The following is a 17,981-nucleotide window of genomic DNA, read 5'->3' as shown; positions in this document are numbered from 1 at the left end:
CAAACAAACAAGATTATGGCAAGACGAAGAAGAAGGTTGTAGTTATACAGTTGGGTGGTGACAAAGAGCGGCGAAGCGGAGGCAGCAAAGAGGTGCCGAACTGAAGGCGGAGGGGGTGAAGAGGAGCCTGGAGGAGGAGGCGGCGGTGAAGTGGAGTGTGAGAATTTGAGAGAGCAGATGGATTTTTTTAAGAAATTAGATTAAAGGAGAGTTTAGTAAATTTATAATTATTGAAAGAAAAATAATAAAAAATAAGAGAATAAATATAAAAAAGTAAAAAAATATATTATTATGAAAAATTTGCATACTTCGAACTCATATTCTAAAAGGTTAACGAATGAAGGCCTATATTCCGAAAATTTTCGAATATGAATGTGAGAGAAAAAAAAATTTATTTAAAGAACGAAATTAAAGCGCTACAAATATTATTTAATTTAGCATAGCATGTTTGACTTTAGGCAATCTAACTTTTTTAGCATTTAAAACATTAAAAGAATGCGGGCCACTCCCGGCCAAAGAAATAATAGAAGCTTGTAGTTAATTTATTGTATGAAAACTTAGGTGACAGAAACTAATCACCAAGAAATCGAATTGGACCTACTTAAACTTGCATTGGCCATTTAGATATTAATCGAATCAAATATTGATTTATAGAACAAGTTAACCTGAAGCTAGACATTGGTTAAAAATAAGAAAATTCCATGAAAATAAGATTTAGAGTTCAAAGTCAACTCACACATATACTTTATATCGGTATAATAGAAATAAAGATTGAAATATTTTATTAAAATACTTCCGTCTGTTTTTAATAATATTTTCCTTTTCTAATAAGGTGAGCCTTATTTTTCAATAATAATATTATAAATTATTTTTTTGAAAATTTATCTCTCTTATTTTATTAATTGTGCAATTAATTTCTGTATCGTCTCATTCAAATGTTTATATTTTTTTGGAACGGAATGAGTATAAGTAAAATATAAAGTTTAAAATATCTATATTGCTCTCTGGATAAAATAAAATTGAAAATATGATTTTTTGATTATTTATGCTGGTGAAGAAGGCTCTCTCACACCAGCGCCGCCGCCACAACAGTAATGAGTAAAGTGGAAACCCAGTTTTAAAAATGGCATAATTTATTTTCCATAAAAAAGAGAAAGAGAAATGTCGTCCTTGACTGGTATCCCGTTTCAAAAATGGTTGGCTGCTTCTCCATCGATTTCTCCGCTCAAATCTCTCCTTTTTAAACCCACTTCTTGCAAACCTCTCTTCCATCCCAAACCCACTCATTTCCTCCTCCGTTTCGCCACCTCAACAGCCATGGGTGATGTCGGCATGGACGCTGTGCAGAGGCGCCTCATGTTTGAAGACGAGTTTGTGCCCTATCCCCTTTTTCCCCTTTTCAATTTGAGATCTTGATTGTGGGTTTTCGATATTTTGTTGATTGAAACTTTTATTGATGTTGAATTGATGCTGTCAATTTTCCCTTTTCTTTTTTTCTTTTTTTTTTTTTTTGTCTTTTTCTTTCTTTTTTGATTTTTCTTTTTATCTCGAAATTGAATTACCTTTACCATTTCACAGTCTATCCAAGTGTAAAAGGGATCACATTTATCTGTTTTAATGTATGCAGATGCATATTGGTTGATGAGAATGATCAAGTGGTTGGTCATGAATCCAAGTACAATTGTGAGTCCTCTTTTTAGGTTTTAGATTCTGATTCAATGTTTTTGTAATCCAGAAATAGTATGATTATATGTTGTTGAAATTTGGTAGAAAGTTGCTGCTTTAAGTCATACTGCCTCCGCCCCAAGCTATTTGAGGCATGTACGAGATTTAAGAAATTGATGTTTATAGGTTAAGTATGAAAAGAGTAAATTAGGAGAGATAATAAAGTTTTAAATGCTACAAGTACCTTCAGATGGCCTAAAACAGAACAGGGAGTAAGTAGTCGCATATCATATCGTTAACAGGAAAAAGCTCTGTTTAATATGCAGGCCATCTGATGGAAAAGATCGAGGCTCTAAATCTGTTGCACAGAGCTTTCAGTGTCTTCCTGTTTAACTCAAAATACGAGTTATTGCTTCAGGTAAGCTATATACATTCATGCCATGTCCATCTTTCTCTGGTGTTGCTGTTACTGTTGCTACAATTTGAGGCTAGATAGGCATTTTGCTCACCACTTTTCCTTATCTTCTTCTTTCTTGTTCCTCAGCAACGATCCACAACCAAGGTTACTTTCCCGTTGGTGTGGACAAACACCTGCTGCAGCCATCCACTATACCGTGATTCTGAGCTTATCGAAGAAAATGCTCTTGGTATTGTATTTTCTTCATAATCCAATTACAACCAAGCACCTCTCTCCTCTCCTCTTGTCTCGTCTCACCCAATTTGTCTCGATCAAGGTGTGCGGAATGCTGCTCAGAGGAAGCTGTTGGATGAACTTGGCATTCCTGCTGAAGATGTCCCTGTCGACCAGTTTGTTCCTTTGGGGCGTATGCTGTACAAAGCCCCGTCCGATGGAAAATGGGGAGAGCACGAACGTAAGTAGCTGCATCTTCAATTAGGATTACGTTACAATCAAGGCATGCTCATGTTTCTATACTGATATATGCAGTGGATTATCTCCTTTTCATTGTGCGGGATGTGAGCGTGCACCCAAATCCAGACGAAGTACATGATGTCAAATATGTGAACCGGGAAGAGCTGAAGGAGCTTCTGCGGAAAGCGGATGCCGGTGAGGGGGGTTTGAAGCTGTCACCATGGTTCAGGTTAGTGGTCGATAACTTCTTGTTCAAGTGGTGGGATCACGTCGAGAAAGGGACCATAAACGAAGCGGTTGACATGAAGACAATTCACAAGCTCATTGAGAAACCAACTGCGTGATTTGGTTTCAATTTGTGTCATCTTATCTTTAAAATCGTGTGTCAAGTTTAGGTATCTCCTTTTGTCTTTGTTTACTGTTTCTCGTGGCTTTCAAATAAATTTATTACTACTTCTCAACTGCTTGTTAATTTCGTTACGTTACACTCAAATTAAAACAGGATCAAATTGCTTGAAATTGTAAAACCAAACACACCATTTGCGTTTAACATATCTCAGCATCTAAATCATGAAATTGTAAGCAAACACGTCTCAATACCTAAATCATTTCATCCTCATGTTGCCCATTAATTGCTTTTGAAACATGAGCTAAATCACTTTCATACAATAACAACTTAATAATTGTATGGTTTGAGGAGATGAACATTATTGCACTAAGTATTGAATATGGAATTTTTGTGTAAGTTTGAAGGTATGTCAGTCGGACTATTCCATGTGGTGGGCTAATCAGATTAGAAATTTCAATTATAACTTTGAATGGTTAGATTTCGTGCTAATCCGATAGGCTAATCGGGCAAAATATTAAATATCAAAAATAATTTATGTATTTTTATATAATAATAATAATTAATAATTATAATTATAATAATTGACAAATCATGAGTTGTTGAATGACTTAGCATATTAGATAAGGTTATAATGAATATGAGCATGTTAAAAATATAAATGATTTGTAAAAATTTAAATTAAAATAAACACCTTCTAATAAATTTGTCTATTTGTTTCTCTCTTATTATATTATATATTAATATTAATAAAATGTGAATATATATATGTATGTATGTATTAAGTAAATTATTGGGCTAATTTTATTTTTGTATAGTTAATAAATTTTATCAAATCATGATTAAAGTGTAGAATGGGTTGCTAAACTAAGATAGAAGAATAGACAATAGTTGTGCATAGGGTCATGTCATTCCATCCGACTCTAGGTTAGCTAAAAGACTAAAAATTTCTAACCTTAATCCACTAAATTTAGTGGGCAATTTGAGTTAGACCCACAAGTTTCAAGTACTACATCCCTAAAACTCACATCTCCTTAATATATCAAAATCAATAGTTGATTCCTCTATTAAATGATTAAACACCTAATGACCTAACTCCTCTTTCAAACACAAAATAACCACAAAATCAAAATATAACAAGTATAAAAGTCTATTGTTTTTCATGTACATATAATTATTTTTTATTTAGGTCATAAACAATACTCCAAACCGTTGTATCTAAAGTGATCAACTTCCGGCATGAAATATAAGAAAAAGAGTATGTCAATTAAGTAGAGAGGGAATAAAGTAGGAGATAGAGTAAAGTAGATAAATAGGGACTAAAGTAAGAGGAGTAAAGGTCACTTGTAACGGGACAATCAAATAAGGAATATCAATCTCTTATAACGAGACAAAGAGAGTACAATTGTGGTCCCCGCGTAGCTAACACAACACGAAATCGCCAACCATCCAACGAGACCGGGTCTAGGTTGCGAGCGCCTCACTAGAGGAGCTAATGTTGGTGATAGAAATCCATGGGTTCCATCCTAAAACCAATTGGTGATAGGAGGAGTGACCTATGGGTTTTATATACTAGTTTCAGTTTTCTCTTGGCACCGATGTGTGACAGTTATATGTTACTCCTTCCGTTCCATAATAATAGAGTCATGTTTCCATTTTAGTACGTTCCATAGTAATAGAGTCATTTCCTTTTTTTGTAAAAGTCAACACATTTTTCCACACCTACTTTACTCTCTTTTACTTTATTCTCTCTTCATCTCTCTACCTTTTTCATTTGCCACTTTACTCTCCATTTACTTAGCTCACCTAACACAATTTTTCTTAATCTCCGTGCCGAAAAGAAATGCCTTCATTACTATGGAACGAAGGGAGTATTTTTTTTTAGTTTCAATTGTGAACAGTTGGGATGTAGTTGGGATGTGGAAGAGCCGCAGAATCACAATCAAGTGACAAGCTGATATGATGTTGCTTGATAATTGATCGATGTTGGAAGAAGACAACATAGGGGAGAAATTGAGAAAAATGTCATCCAAGAAATGTGAAACTATGCTAGCTAAATCAATGTAATTTTTGTCGATGCCATTACCTCTCAACTCTCATAGATATCAACACAAACTCAAACACCTTCAGTGTATTCCTCAAACCTTAGTCTTGCCACCACTGATGACGAGCGAGCAAGATTTGGTCCACTGGAACTGTATCATCGATTTCTTGAAATTTGATGAATTTTTGGTTTGGAGTTCAATTACTTTCGAAATTTTTGAGTTGTTTTTTTTTTTTTTTTTTCCTTAACACATGAGTACATTCTTTTTGGTCCTCAACATAAAATTGATCTTTTTAGTCTTCATTGTTAACTTTAACAGCTTTTTCAAAAAATGACAAAAAATAATCTAAATCATAGTATGTACAGAACTCGTGCATATTGTCTAGGACGTATATAAAAAAATGGTCATATATAGGGCCAGAAATGGAGTTTAGTCTTGCAACAAATAGTATTGGGCAAAGTATAGAAATAAAGAAAAGCAAAAACGAGAATACTGTCTACAGTTGTATTATGTATGGAAAGGAAAAACTATAAAGATGAGTGAGTGTATCAAGAAAGAAGAGTAGAGGAACGAAACGAACGGATAACAAACATATTTACCAGTAGAGTATGATCACTTCCCTCCCTTCTGCTTCAGCGTAATCTTGTCGCCCAAGCTCAGGGCGATTCCTTGAGTTTTGCTCCTGATCCTGATATATCCGTTCAGCTTCCCGTCTGCCTGTTTCTCCATGCTAATATTTACCAACGCATCCTCACCAAACACACTCTTTGCGTATAGATTAGCAGCCATGTATCCACATTCACCTTCCAGAGCAGACCTACACACACCAAACAGAATTCTATCATATCCTTCATTCATGTTACCACGGGAATCTAAATTCACGTACTGTGGGGTTAGGCATCTCATGTTGGTAGATTCTATTATGTGGCCAAGAAACTCTTTCTCGTTTGAAATTTCCGTGTTGATAGCAACCTGGTACAAGACAACAAAATCGTAAAATTAATGAGCAACAAGTTAACAAGTTTTATTTGCTTAACACAACCTAACTTAATGCAGTTGTCTGCAATAGGCCAAACAAAAAGAGTAATATGCAGGGGTGGACATAAAAAGAACTTTCTTGTGAATGATAACGCTATGACATATGAAACCGTTGAAAGAATTCACTGCATACAAATTATAAAGATTCACATAAGTTGGGAATCAATCCTTTTTTCTGCCTCCAAAGTTAACTGCTTACATGGTTAGAGAACAATACTACTAGCTTTTAGATTATTGAATCTCAAGAATCGTTTAAGGTTATAGGAGTATTATACTGAGATAGGTTTGTGTTAAAATGACAATACATCTTAAAGTGACACCATACCACCACGTATCCAGCAATATTATAAACGCTACACAATAATAGTATAAACACTAGACAACAATGTTGTATAGCGTGTTGGATATTGTTGGCCGAGAAAAATTGTTGTATACAGTGTTGTATATTGCTGGCCGAGAATTTTAACCTTGAGAATTTTTTATGATTGCCACATGGCAGCTGATTATTCGTCCACGTGTACAAATGATTGGCTAGGAATGGTGGTATGGTGTTATTTTAAGAGGTGTTGATGATATTAACGCACCCCGACTATAAATAATCTGTTCGGTTTGATTATAATTTCTATACATATATTTGCTAATTTATTGTTACCGTTCTTAATTGGTTGTCACCACATCATCACACACTTTCTCTTCAAATATGATCTCATTCACATCTTATCCTGGTAAATAAAAATAACACTTCACCAAAATTCAATTTCAAATGTTTAGCCGAAAATATTCAAATAATAAAAAACGACAAACTAATTAAGTTGTGTAGATGATAAAACTACCAACGGTAACATGGTACCAAAATTTAAACCAAGACTATTTTTGCTGGAGGGGGGTGGCTAGGATGGTTAATCACGTGACATTTTATCCTAGATTATGTAGTGAGCTTCCATCTTTCAAACCGAACGAGACCATAATAAATATGTGAGCTTTAATCTAACCAACTGAATGGCTCGTTAAGTGCGTATACATATCTATAAAGCTATAGTAACAAACTAGCCAAGAATCAACTGAATGGCTTGAGTTATGATCATCTCCACATCTATATCAGAAGACATATAATGGTTTTAATATTTATTAAAATTTAGTATGAGCAATCGCACCTTGTTCTCCCACTCAAATTCTGCCCACATGGCTCTAAAAGCAGCATCACTGCAAACAGCTGGAGATATGTAGTCCATGATATCTATATGGATATCATTGAGAACAATAACAGTCCGCTCAAACACATTTGAGGTCTCATAAACAATGTTGCCAAATATGACTCCAGTTTCAGTAGACGACACTTTGATATTTGCTTTTATCTGCTTCCTTGACTCTGGCGCTAGGGTATAATTCTGTGGGCGCTCAACAAGTTTAAGATCACCCATTGTAGCCAATTCCAAACACAAGTTTTGGAGAGTGTCCTTTGTTCTATTAATCACCGTAACATCCAGGACAATGTCATAATGGTGAACTGTCACATAAGCTTCAGCATATACAGGGTCGCTAAACCCTGTCAGTTGAATGATACGATTTAATTTATTTGCATCGTCCTCTCAACAGTGCTTTTCGAGGCCTCCCTGAACCTGAATAAGTAAGGCCCCGTTAGCCTGGGCGAAGATGGGGATAAAGAGTAAGGATTGAAGCCCCAGATTTTTATTCTACAAGGAAACGATGAATCATCATGTTTATCAAAGGTAAGAACTAAGAAATCGACAAAAGTACAGTATTTCACCTTTCGACTCTTCAAATGGTAAAAGTCAATAAGGTCATCTGGCTGTGTGCAGGAAACCTGAGCCTTCGCGTTACTTTCTTCAGTTTCATGAAGTTGTTTATCTGAAAGCATCTTAACAAAACTCTCACGACAAGATTTTAACCAGATCTTTCTCACATCGTCCCCTGTGCTACATAGCAATCTCATGCAGAGAACAATCCTATCATAAGAATCATTGTCAATTGGGTGAGGGAGAACCGAGGATTGCCCAAGCTGTAGCATGGCAACCATAACCAATAATGTGTTGCTCGCTGCTTTATTCACTTCAATTTTTGATGGTTGAACCTCTTCCAACCTTAAGATGAGCTTTGCCAGGGTGCAGGAGATAACTGCACCAAGGAAAAAATCACCAGTGAGAAGCAGAGATCTCAAATTCCCCATTGCCAAAGATCCTTTAAATACAGCTGGAGCGGAGAAGGCAGTTTCAGATGCAGCACTTTGAGTTGCGTAAGTTCCATCCGCAAGGATAGTTGGTCTTCTAGATGAAACAGTGATTGAGGTTGCCTGCTGGGTTTTCTTTGAAGAATCAGCAGCTTCCTCATTTTCAGATACTGAAAAGAATGGTAACTCTCCTAGACACTGCTTGATGGTTGCAATGCCGCTCTCAACTTCAGATAGAGATAGACAATACTCACCAATAATCCAAAGAGCACAAGAACAAACTCGTGCTGCTCGGATCTGATAAAACGTATCCAGAAGCCTGGTGCTGATAGAAACCCTTAACTTTGGGTTTGTTTCAATCATCTCACGCATAAATACAGCAACATCCATTGCAGATGCTACGTTGTTATCTCCCAAGAAATCCATCAACAAATGGACCACTGTGCTTGCCACTTCAGGGAACCTTATCGCACAAGAATGGATAGCTTGAATTAGCATTTGTCGGTACTCACCATTCTTCTCAAGCTCTCCACCTTGAGTTTTTACAACTTCCTTCTTCAAAGTAACAACCACCTCACTGACATTACGAGGCGTGATCAATTCCAGAACAATATCAAGTGTTTTCTTTTGAATGTCAAGATTTGCATTTGACAATGCCCTCAGGACATCCATTATTCTTTCAATCATAATGTCTGTGTGGGAAGATTTGAGTTCATTCAGCCTATCAAGCAGAATGAGTTTAAAGTTATAATCACTCTGAGAAACAAGAAGCTGGCAATATGTATTTGCTGCAGCTATAATAGCTGTCCGAGCAGATGACAATGAAACAAGGGTTCCAGCACTTTCATAAACCACAGCGGCTGAAGGGGCATCCAGTAAAGATATAATAATCTTAATATATTTCCCTGTTTTGTTAGTCCTGCAAACTTTCCGGATCAGCTCCAAGACAACCATCTGCATAGGCCCACCCGAGTCTTGTACTTTGTCAACGTTGGTCAACAGGTAATTAATAGCACGATCCTGAGCACAATTGAAAAGCATTAGAAAGGCATTCCTCTTAGCTGATTGATCCTGCTCTGTCAAAAGAAACTTCTCAATGGTCTCTGGAGCATCAACCAAGAGCTGATCACCATGCTCGAGCTTGTAAATTGACATCACAGCAAGAATTGCATTTCTCCTAACATAAGGATGTCGGTGTTCCAAGTTGGCCATAATGGAGGTGACCAATGGTTCGATGATTTCCACTTCACTAATACGGCAAAGGAACCGTAGGGTGACACCACGAATATACTCATTTGGGTGGATAAGATTATTACGGAGATTCTGGCAAATCAAAATCATTTCTGGTAGGACTCGGCCCTTTGCATCAATCTTATCGATGATCTCCAAATAGAGCAACAACAGTTTCTGAACAGTGTGGTCCTCACACGGCAAAACATATCTTACAATAGTAATGAACAGCTGAGAAAGGGTCTCGCCATTTAGCAAAAGCATGACCGCCTTTTTCATTGCGTCGATCTTAGCTGAAACATCATTCCCTTCAAGTGCCTGTTTGATCTCATTACCAATAGCTGGAGTGGTCTTGTCAAAATGTGCCAGCACAGAACACGTTTTCTCCATTTTTCACTATTAACCTTATTGATCATTAAACATCAACTGGAGCTGGATAACTGAAATGTACATTAAACACTGAAAATTGATCATCACCCTAAATCTATTCACGGATGTTAATTAATATGAAAATAGCATCAGCAATCAACGAATTGTTGGGAAAACCAAAGCCTATACACTCATTAACAACAATGTATGTATGTGTATTGGTAAATCAGAAGCATTTTATGATCGAATGAGAAAAGGTTTACCGATTGGCGCCGAAAGGGGCTATTCGTGGCAGAATTTGGCGGTGATGTTCATTAATCACTTGTGAAATCTGTGTTTTCACATACAAATAAAACATCCATATTTGGTGTTATGTTTACAACAACAAAAAAAAAAACAAAATATAATAGTCAAAATATATAAAAAATGATAAAAGAATTTTCATAAATAGAAATGACATTATTACTTTACAAAAAATGATAAAAAGAATTTTCATAAATAGAAATTACATTATTACCTCTCTCTTTTTTTTTTTATGGAGGGGGTATAGTTCGTCTTATTTGTCCACTGTAGCTTGACCCATTGAAAATTAACTTCTCCATCGTCACATTCTTTCAATTTTAGTACATGCCATCAAAAATAATTACTGATACTTTATTAGTTATACATTTAAACTCGTGTCATCCTAAAAAAATCGATTTTTATCGGACAGATAAGTATAAGACTAAGAGCATTCATATAGGTGTGTCATCCCGCCGCGGATGTCGCTCCCATCGGCGCTTATTGCAGGGGTAGGGCTGAGCTACAGTGCCCAGCGTGCGCCACAGGAAGGAGGGAAGAACGTCGATCGGCGCCTATTGCGCACCGAGTGTAGAGATGTCAAGTGGGCGGGGCAAGTGAAATGGAGCGGGCCTAGGCTGGCCTTGGTGGTTTAATCTAGCTCCAATTAGACTGTTTTATAAACCCAAGATCGGCCCGGGCCCAGGACCACCTGAAGCCCGGCCCAAGCCCAAGCCTAGGACTAGCCAGGCCCAGACCGGGCCCGGCCCAGGACAACTTACGTATGTAATTAGGAGTAGTAAAGCTATTCCATATGCCATTTCAATATTTAAAGTGTTCCATTTTTTAATAACTTTTAAAAGATTAATGCATACAATCAAACAAGATTAATTCATTGCTACTTTTAGACCACCAAGTAATTTGGCATAATTGATGTTAATCAACCTAAGTCAAGACTTATAACAAATTTTATTTTCATAATTATAATGATTAGTTGACAATTTTTCTTTCAATATTGATATGTCTTATTTTTAGATTTAATTATAATTTGCAAATCGTGTAATTGTGTTATATCAAGTTTGATTTGTATAATTATAGAGATTAATTTTACTTAGTTTTTCTTTATAAAAAAATATTTCCATAATTATAGTGATGGATTAGTTAATTAAGCGTATGCCTTACAGGGTTTTCATCTACCAAAAGAAGTCCCTAAGTATAGAAATACAGATCATATATGGACCGTCAGATTTGGAGATTAATGTCCACGATTTGGAATGACTCCTCGTTTTTGTTGGGTCATAATAAGACAGATTTGTGTCATGTGAGGGGGGGTAAATTAGGAATAAAAAAAATTAGGAACTGTCGTTCCGTTTTTTAAGTGCGGATTAATTGGGAGTCATTACTCCACACGTTAAGCTCTTCCACTTTCCCTCAAATCTTCTTCTTCATCCACAAAATCAAGAAAAACCCTACCTCCATACAAAATGGCTACTCTACAAAATCGGCTACTCCACAAAAACCCTCATCCTAATTAACGATTCTAAAATCGAGGAGGAGGGTGAACTAAAAGCTTACTTCAACAATGGTCGACACTCGAGCTTCTGGATCGGCGAGGCATGACGGAAAAAGGTTAGTAACATTTCGTACAACGATTGACTTAAAATTGACAAAATCTGGTAAAATTTTCACTTCAATTGGTTGGATGTCATGTAGTGTATCAGAGAACGACGGTGAGGAAGAAGATACCTCTAATCCCAAAAGCACCGAAAGGATGTTTAGATTACCACTATTTTAATGAAACGATGTTTAGAGCTTGTAAATCTCATTTTTAAACCATATATGTTGATGTCTCGGCTGGATGTCATTGTTACCATATATTATTTCATTTGTAAGATGAGATAAACTTCCATTACAATGTCCTTGGAATGCTTTCCTCTTGTTTCTTGTAGACGATAGCCCATGTGATGAGCATTACTCGATATATTGGGTCATAGTAAATGAATATTTGTGTCATAGCATTATTAGGTTAATTTGTGTCATAATATACCAGCATTTGAGGCATGTCATAAAACTACTGAGTACCAGAGTGTCTCATACAATTTGATCGAAATGTTCATATCAAACAAACTGAATATTAGTACGACCGAATAATATTCTCATGTTTTGAACATATTAAAAAACACCAAATACACGATTGTTCTCATGTTTTAAACATATTAAAAAAAAATCAAATATTGGTACGACAGAAGAATACACAAACAATAACCAAAAACATCATCTATGCTTTTGGGTCATACTAAACGAATATTTGAGTCATGGAAACATATGGATAAATTGGGTCATAATAATCGAATATTCGAGACATGACATAAAACTACTGAGTACAAGAATATCATTATAATGCCCAAAACATCATCTATTTTTTGGGTCATACTAGATGAATATTTTGGCCATGGAAACTTATGGGTAAATTGAACCATAATAATCCAATATTCGAGTCATGACAAAGAAGATTCATAAACTAGAATTATAGGTTAAGATTCTGACCGCCTGACCGCCGACTGAAATGAAAAATGATATGAGAAACGATGGCAGTATATGTGGGATCTGCCAACGACGATGGTATAGAATTGAAAATGGAACAGATTGATCTGGAACACGACAATGACGAAATCTGGAAACTAATTGCTCAAGAATAATAAATCTCCTTGGAATTAAGTTTAATGGATAATGAATGGAAGATCGTGTGAAGAATATGGAAGATATGAAGGAGTTGAAGTTATGGAATGTTGATTCATCACTCACGCAGATGATTTGTCAGTGAGAGGCAACATTATAGGATTTTCCATAACAACCGATTAGATGGTATGACATAAGTAACCTTATAGGATTATTAGTGACTAAAATAATAATATTTCAGAAATTAATCCAGCCATTAGATATTCTAATTTTAAGATGATCTCGCCTAATCCTATGGTTGACATTCGGCCTGTATTTCTTGATTTAAAGGGATTTTTATTTTGATCAAAATCCTAAATCAATATACATATCAAGACTATAATATTAGTATATTTTATGCGTGTATTATGTTCTTACATTTATGAGTATTTATCAGTTTACATTATTTAGGAATATATAAATGTGCATTATCGTGAACCCTAATTTTGTGGAAATATATTTATTTGTCTATACAGTATACTACTATTCCAATCTATTTTGATTAGATTTGACAGTAAATTATATATTTATATTATTTCCTTTCTAACTCCTCCCAATATTCCAATGAACATATATAAACTTGGCCTGGCCCAGGATTGGCCCGGCCCACTTGACACCTCTAGCCGAGCGATTTTTTTTTTTTTTTTATTTCACCTCTATATATACAACTCAAAGCACTTCATTTTATTCACACCTCTCATTCTCCATAGCTCTAAATAAAGTGAATCACGGTAGCAATTCCCCGAATACCAGCGCGTCACAGTATCCTAGTGACGGGACCCAGTTCCAAGCGGACGGTCCCAATTTGGGGGCGGTAGCGGCGGGTTCGGAGGGAGCAATGCCGGTGGCAGATTCAGATGGGGAACGCCGGTGACGAATTCGGCATGTCTAGTATCTGACCTAAATACAATAAGAAGAATTAGGTTATTGGAATAAAACTTTTTTTTGCAGGAATAATGGATGAATGAATAAAAAATAAAGCAAAAAACATCATAATTTCAACAAATAAGTATTTCAAAGAGTATATGATTATGATTCTCAATGGGCCGAAGGAGTAGGAATTTGGGGACGGGAACGGTCGGCCAACATCGCCTGCAACGCCTCAGGCAGCCGCGAAAAATTGAAGAAAATGAATACATCATTCTGAATTTATAAAATTTATTCCATAAATATTTTATTCTAAGAAATTAAAATTTTGAAGTATTAAATCACCTTATTAAATTACTGTAAAATAATTCCAAGTGAACAAAAGAAAAAAGAAATTAATTAAGAGTGAGGAAAATTCAAGTTAAAGTCTTCTCTACACTATTCTCTCTTTTACTTTACCATTTCTCTACTTTAACTATTTATTATTTTTTTTACAAAATGAGTGCAGAAAAGTCAACAGAACTCCAAATGGCGGATGAAGGGAGTATTATTTTGAAAAAAAGGCTATCTCCGCGAGATTAAGGTTGGAGTGAGGAAAATTCAAGTTAAAGAACTTTAAAAGAACAATGTGGGATTTCTTTTAAATAAAGTAAATATATTTCAAGTATGCATTCAGTTATTTAAATTTATAGTATGTTTTGTCTTACCATGTTTTGTTATGAGCAATGATAGGTCAATCCAGTGACCATCGTGGAATGTTGTCACATTATTGGTTCACGTGGTTCAAATATGATATATTTTCCAGGAAAAATAGATTGCAATCGAATTTAAAAAAAAAATATTTTAGTGTACTCCTTTTAAGATAAAACTCCAAGCCCACTCGGCGCTGCTGGACAAAACCAGATATATGAAAAGTGTATTTCGACATGTGTTCACTATGTATATCAAGTTCTTAGTCCTGCATATGTTTTCAACATGTGTAGGTTAAGCGGTAACGACCATGAACGGTGTTGAGTAGATACGGCTGATACGCTCGGATTTTGCACGATTTTAAGGCCATTATTTGGTCCGTTTTGAGTGTCAAAATTACATTACATGTCTATTATTTGCATATTTTGTCTATTTTGGTATTTTGACGTGTTTTGCGAGAAATGTGCAAGATAGAGCCAAAAAGGGCATAAAAAAATCAAAGTTCGGAAGCTGGAGTGGAAGGAAACCTAACGAACCGCTGGCGCACGCCAGCGATCGCTGCAAAGCACTCCAGAACTCTTTGACTCTCTCCAGCGCTCGCTGGGAAAATGCGGCACACGACAGCTGTGTTCAAACTCAATTTTCCGGTGATTCTGAAGTCCGATCAGAGAGTTCTGCATGTCATTCTTTTCGTCTTCGAAAGAGCTTCGTGTTGGTACTAAGATCATCTAAATAGGAGTTCTGTGGAGAAAGTTTTGTCCGTTCTACCAAAGTCGCATAAAGCTGTCAAATGCAGGTTAGGCGGAAATTTAAAGAAGGAAAGAAGACATTACCTTGTGAAGTCAAATCTTTTCCTTCTACTATGGGGCAAGAAAATTCCATCTTTATTATTGCTTGGAGAAGACTTTTTACCAAGTTTAAATCATTTTCAAACCTATATATACCCCATAACTTAATTCATAATATTCACCCATCCATAGCATCCAAAAGGGGAGCCTCCAACGCTCCTCCCTCTCCACTCCTTAACCTAATTCTTCCATCATTCTTGGAGATTGAAGCAAGGATAGAGGAGCATGAAGACTTCAAGATTCATCCTTGGGTTTTGTTTGTTTATTTCATGTCTCGTACTTTAATTGTTTTAGTTCATTTGTCTATGTATTGCTAAACAATAGAATTTTGAGGTTTGATAGTATTTGACTTTTATGTAGTTCTTTTTATGTTTAATGTTCAGAACTCGTTTCCACTTTATTTTTCTTGAAGTTTTGTTCGACTAATTGGTCGTTACCTTAATTATTGTCAATCTTTGTTCGGTGATAGCTTTGATTGGTTTATCTTATATGTTCATACAATAATTGTGACATGAGTATTGATGCATGATAGGCATAAATCGTGGTAAAACTTGAGTCGGATGAACGTAGAACTAATTAGAATAACTAAAGAGTTAGTGAAATCATGATCTTTGAAATTCCTCTATTTGCCTAATTCTATCTTCTTTGCTTTTGTTGTTTTACTTTATTTATTTGCTTTATTTATTTTTGTTTAGTTCTAAATCCAAAACTCTTGTTTCCCTAGATAGTATATGAAGCTTAGTACATGATAGTCATTTGCAATTATATTTCCCGTGTTCGATATCCCGGTACTGACCTTTAGCTATACTAGATATACCATATATACTTGCAGGTATTTTTAGTGCTAATAAAAAGTGCATCAACGACGAATGACTTTTAGTAGAATATTGTTTGAATGCATCGTATCTCTATACACAATGTCATTTCCTCTTAAACACTTCTGCTAAACAAGTACTACGGAGTATTTCTTTTTAATTTACATATTGTCATGATACTATTCCATTCTAGTTTATGTACTAGCTTAGATGTTACTCTGATTTTATTCCAGTTATTTCCATCATTTCGACAAGTTATTTCCAACATTTCAAGCCATGTTCAAAGTATAATGTTATTTTTCTCTTTTCTTCCCCAATTTTTTAATCCTTCCCTAGACGCGATCAACCGTACTTGCTATCCTTGGTAAGTGCGGTCGTGACACTACTCATGATAGTAGATACATGACATACTGTAAATTCCGTTATATGCCGAAAATTTTGGTATGTCAAGATTGATGCACTTTTTATTAGCACTAAAAATATCTGCAAGTATACAGGGTATAAATAGTATAGCTAATGATCAGTACTGGATATCGAACACATGGAAAACAATCACAGACTGTCTACCTTCTACTAAGCTTCTTCTACTATTTGGAAAACCGAAAGATTTTTTAATTTTTGAAAATAAAAACTATTAAAAATAGAATTAAACAACTATTGCAGACAAAACACGAAGATAAATAGATGAGATAAGAGAATTCTAGGGATGTGCTTTCACATGGTTATACGAATTCCAACTACGTACAACACCCTAGAACAGTTCTTACTTCAGTAGGACGAGTCGCCTAAGTTTTGCCTATGCGGTACAAACGTAGATTAATTCACTATGGGCGTCAATACTAGCTTTGTAACTCCCTAAAGCTCCTAAGACCCTTGAAAAGTCCGCACTATTAGTTAACAGTGTTGTTTTAAGGGAAGCTAATTGTAGTGTCAACTAAGCCGATCTAACTCGCAAACCTCCTCTCACGATTATGTAGCAAGTTAATTAGATCATCATAGAATGTGTCACTCAAACGTGAAGAAATTATCCAGAACTTAGAACAGAAATGAAGTAAGAACAAAACGAATATTAAATAAAAAGGAATTGTATAACCAAAGTCGCTACTAGAATTCTATAAATTTAGCTACACATGGTAGAATAATCTAAAGACATAGTTTTTAGGGAAATAAAAAAGAACATGAGAACTAAAGCAAATAAAACCCAAAGGTTGAATCCTTGTAGTCTTGATCATATCTTGAATCCTTCTTCAAAACCTTTGCACTTTGATGAACAAAGATGAACTCTAAAAATTATGCTATGGAATTATGCAGCAAAAAGAAGATCCTTGTTGAAGAGGTTTGAGGGGGTATTTATATCCATAAATTCGTGCATCCTTAATTGAGGCAAAAAGTAGCCAAATATGGTAAATCTTGGGGAGAAAGTAGGTCAAATATGTGCGCCGTGTTTTCCCAGCGGGCCACTACACCTTGGCTAGTGGTCGCTGTGGGTTGATCTGGAGTCTCTGCCTCTTGAACAGCGGTCGCTGGCAATCATCCCATAGCTTCTGGATCACTTGGAGCGGTCGCTGGGCGTGTTCCTCTTTTCAGCACAACTTTCCTAAGTGGACCGCTATTGTCTCAGCGGTCGATGGTCAGGTTGCAGCGGACCGCTGGACGTCTCGAAAGCTCCAGATTTCCAACTTCGACTTTTAGCTATCTTTTTAGGCTCTAAAATGCACATTTCTCACAAAACAAGTCAAAATACCAAAATAGATAAAATATGCAATTAATGGACAGTAGTGCAAAGATATACCGCGGTAGGGTCATATTAAAATCCATACTCCCTCCGTCCCAGATAGTTTGTCCCACTTCCTTTTTCGCACTCGTTTTACATAATAATAAATTGTTAAAGTGGAGAAAAAGTAATGTAAAAGAGAGAATAACGTAGAGAATAATGTTACCTACATTGTTCTTTCTCTTGTTTTACTTTTTCTCAACTTTACCTATTTATTATTATTTTTGCAAAACGAGTG

The 17,981-nt window shown here is 35.7% G+C and overlaps 1 protein-coding gene and 1 pseudogene across 1 annotated transcript; one reads left to right on the top strand and one right to left on the bottom strand.

Moving 5' to 3' along the window:
• Positions 1-1,074: 1,074 nt before the first annotated feature.
• Positions 1,075-2,997, top strand: LOC125186064 (isopentenyl-diphosphate Delta-isomerase I). Its single transcript, XM_048082380.1, has 6 exons — positions 1,075-1,370; positions 1,628-1,683; positions 1,992-2,083; positions 2,210-2,312; positions 2,400-2,537; positions 2,612-2,997. Exons 1-6 carry the CDS (start codon positions 1,162-1,164, stop codon positions 2,878-2,880), a joined length of 867 nt encoding a protein of 288 aa, XP_047938337.1. The 5' UTR covers positions 1,075-1,161; the 3' UTR covers positions 2,881-2,997.
• Positions 2,998-5,336: 2,339 nt separating this feature from the next.
• Positions 5,337-9,773, bottom strand: LOC125190707 (annotated as a pseudogene).
• Between the last annotated feature and the right edge of the window lie 8,208 nt (positions 9,774-17,981).

Source organism: Salvia hispanica, chromosome 5 (genome assembly GCF_023119035.1).
Source record: "Salvia hispanica cultivar TCC Black 2014 chromosome 5, UniMelb_Shisp_WGS_1.0, whole genome shotgun sequence".
Taxonomy (NCBI): domain Eukaryota; kingdom Viridiplantae; phylum Streptophyta; class Magnoliopsida; order Lamiales; family Lamiaceae; genus Salvia; species Salvia hispanica.
Note: the sequence above shows the minus strand (reverse complement) of the source record. Positions and strands in the feature narration are given on the sequence as shown.

Coding starts and splice junctions, on each gene's coding strand:
- LOC125186064 (XM_048082380.1), top strand. CDS start 1,162: ATGTCGTCCTTGACTGGTATCCCGTTTCAAAAATGGTTGGCTGCTTCT. Junction 1,371..1,627: donor CGCCTCATGTTTGAAGACGA/GTTTGTGCCCTA, acceptor TAATGTATGCAG/ATGCATATTGGTTGATGAGA. Junction 2,538..2,611: donor AAAATGGGGAGAGCACGAAC/GTAAGTAGCTGC, acceptor TGATATATGCAG/TGGATTATCTCCTTTTCATT.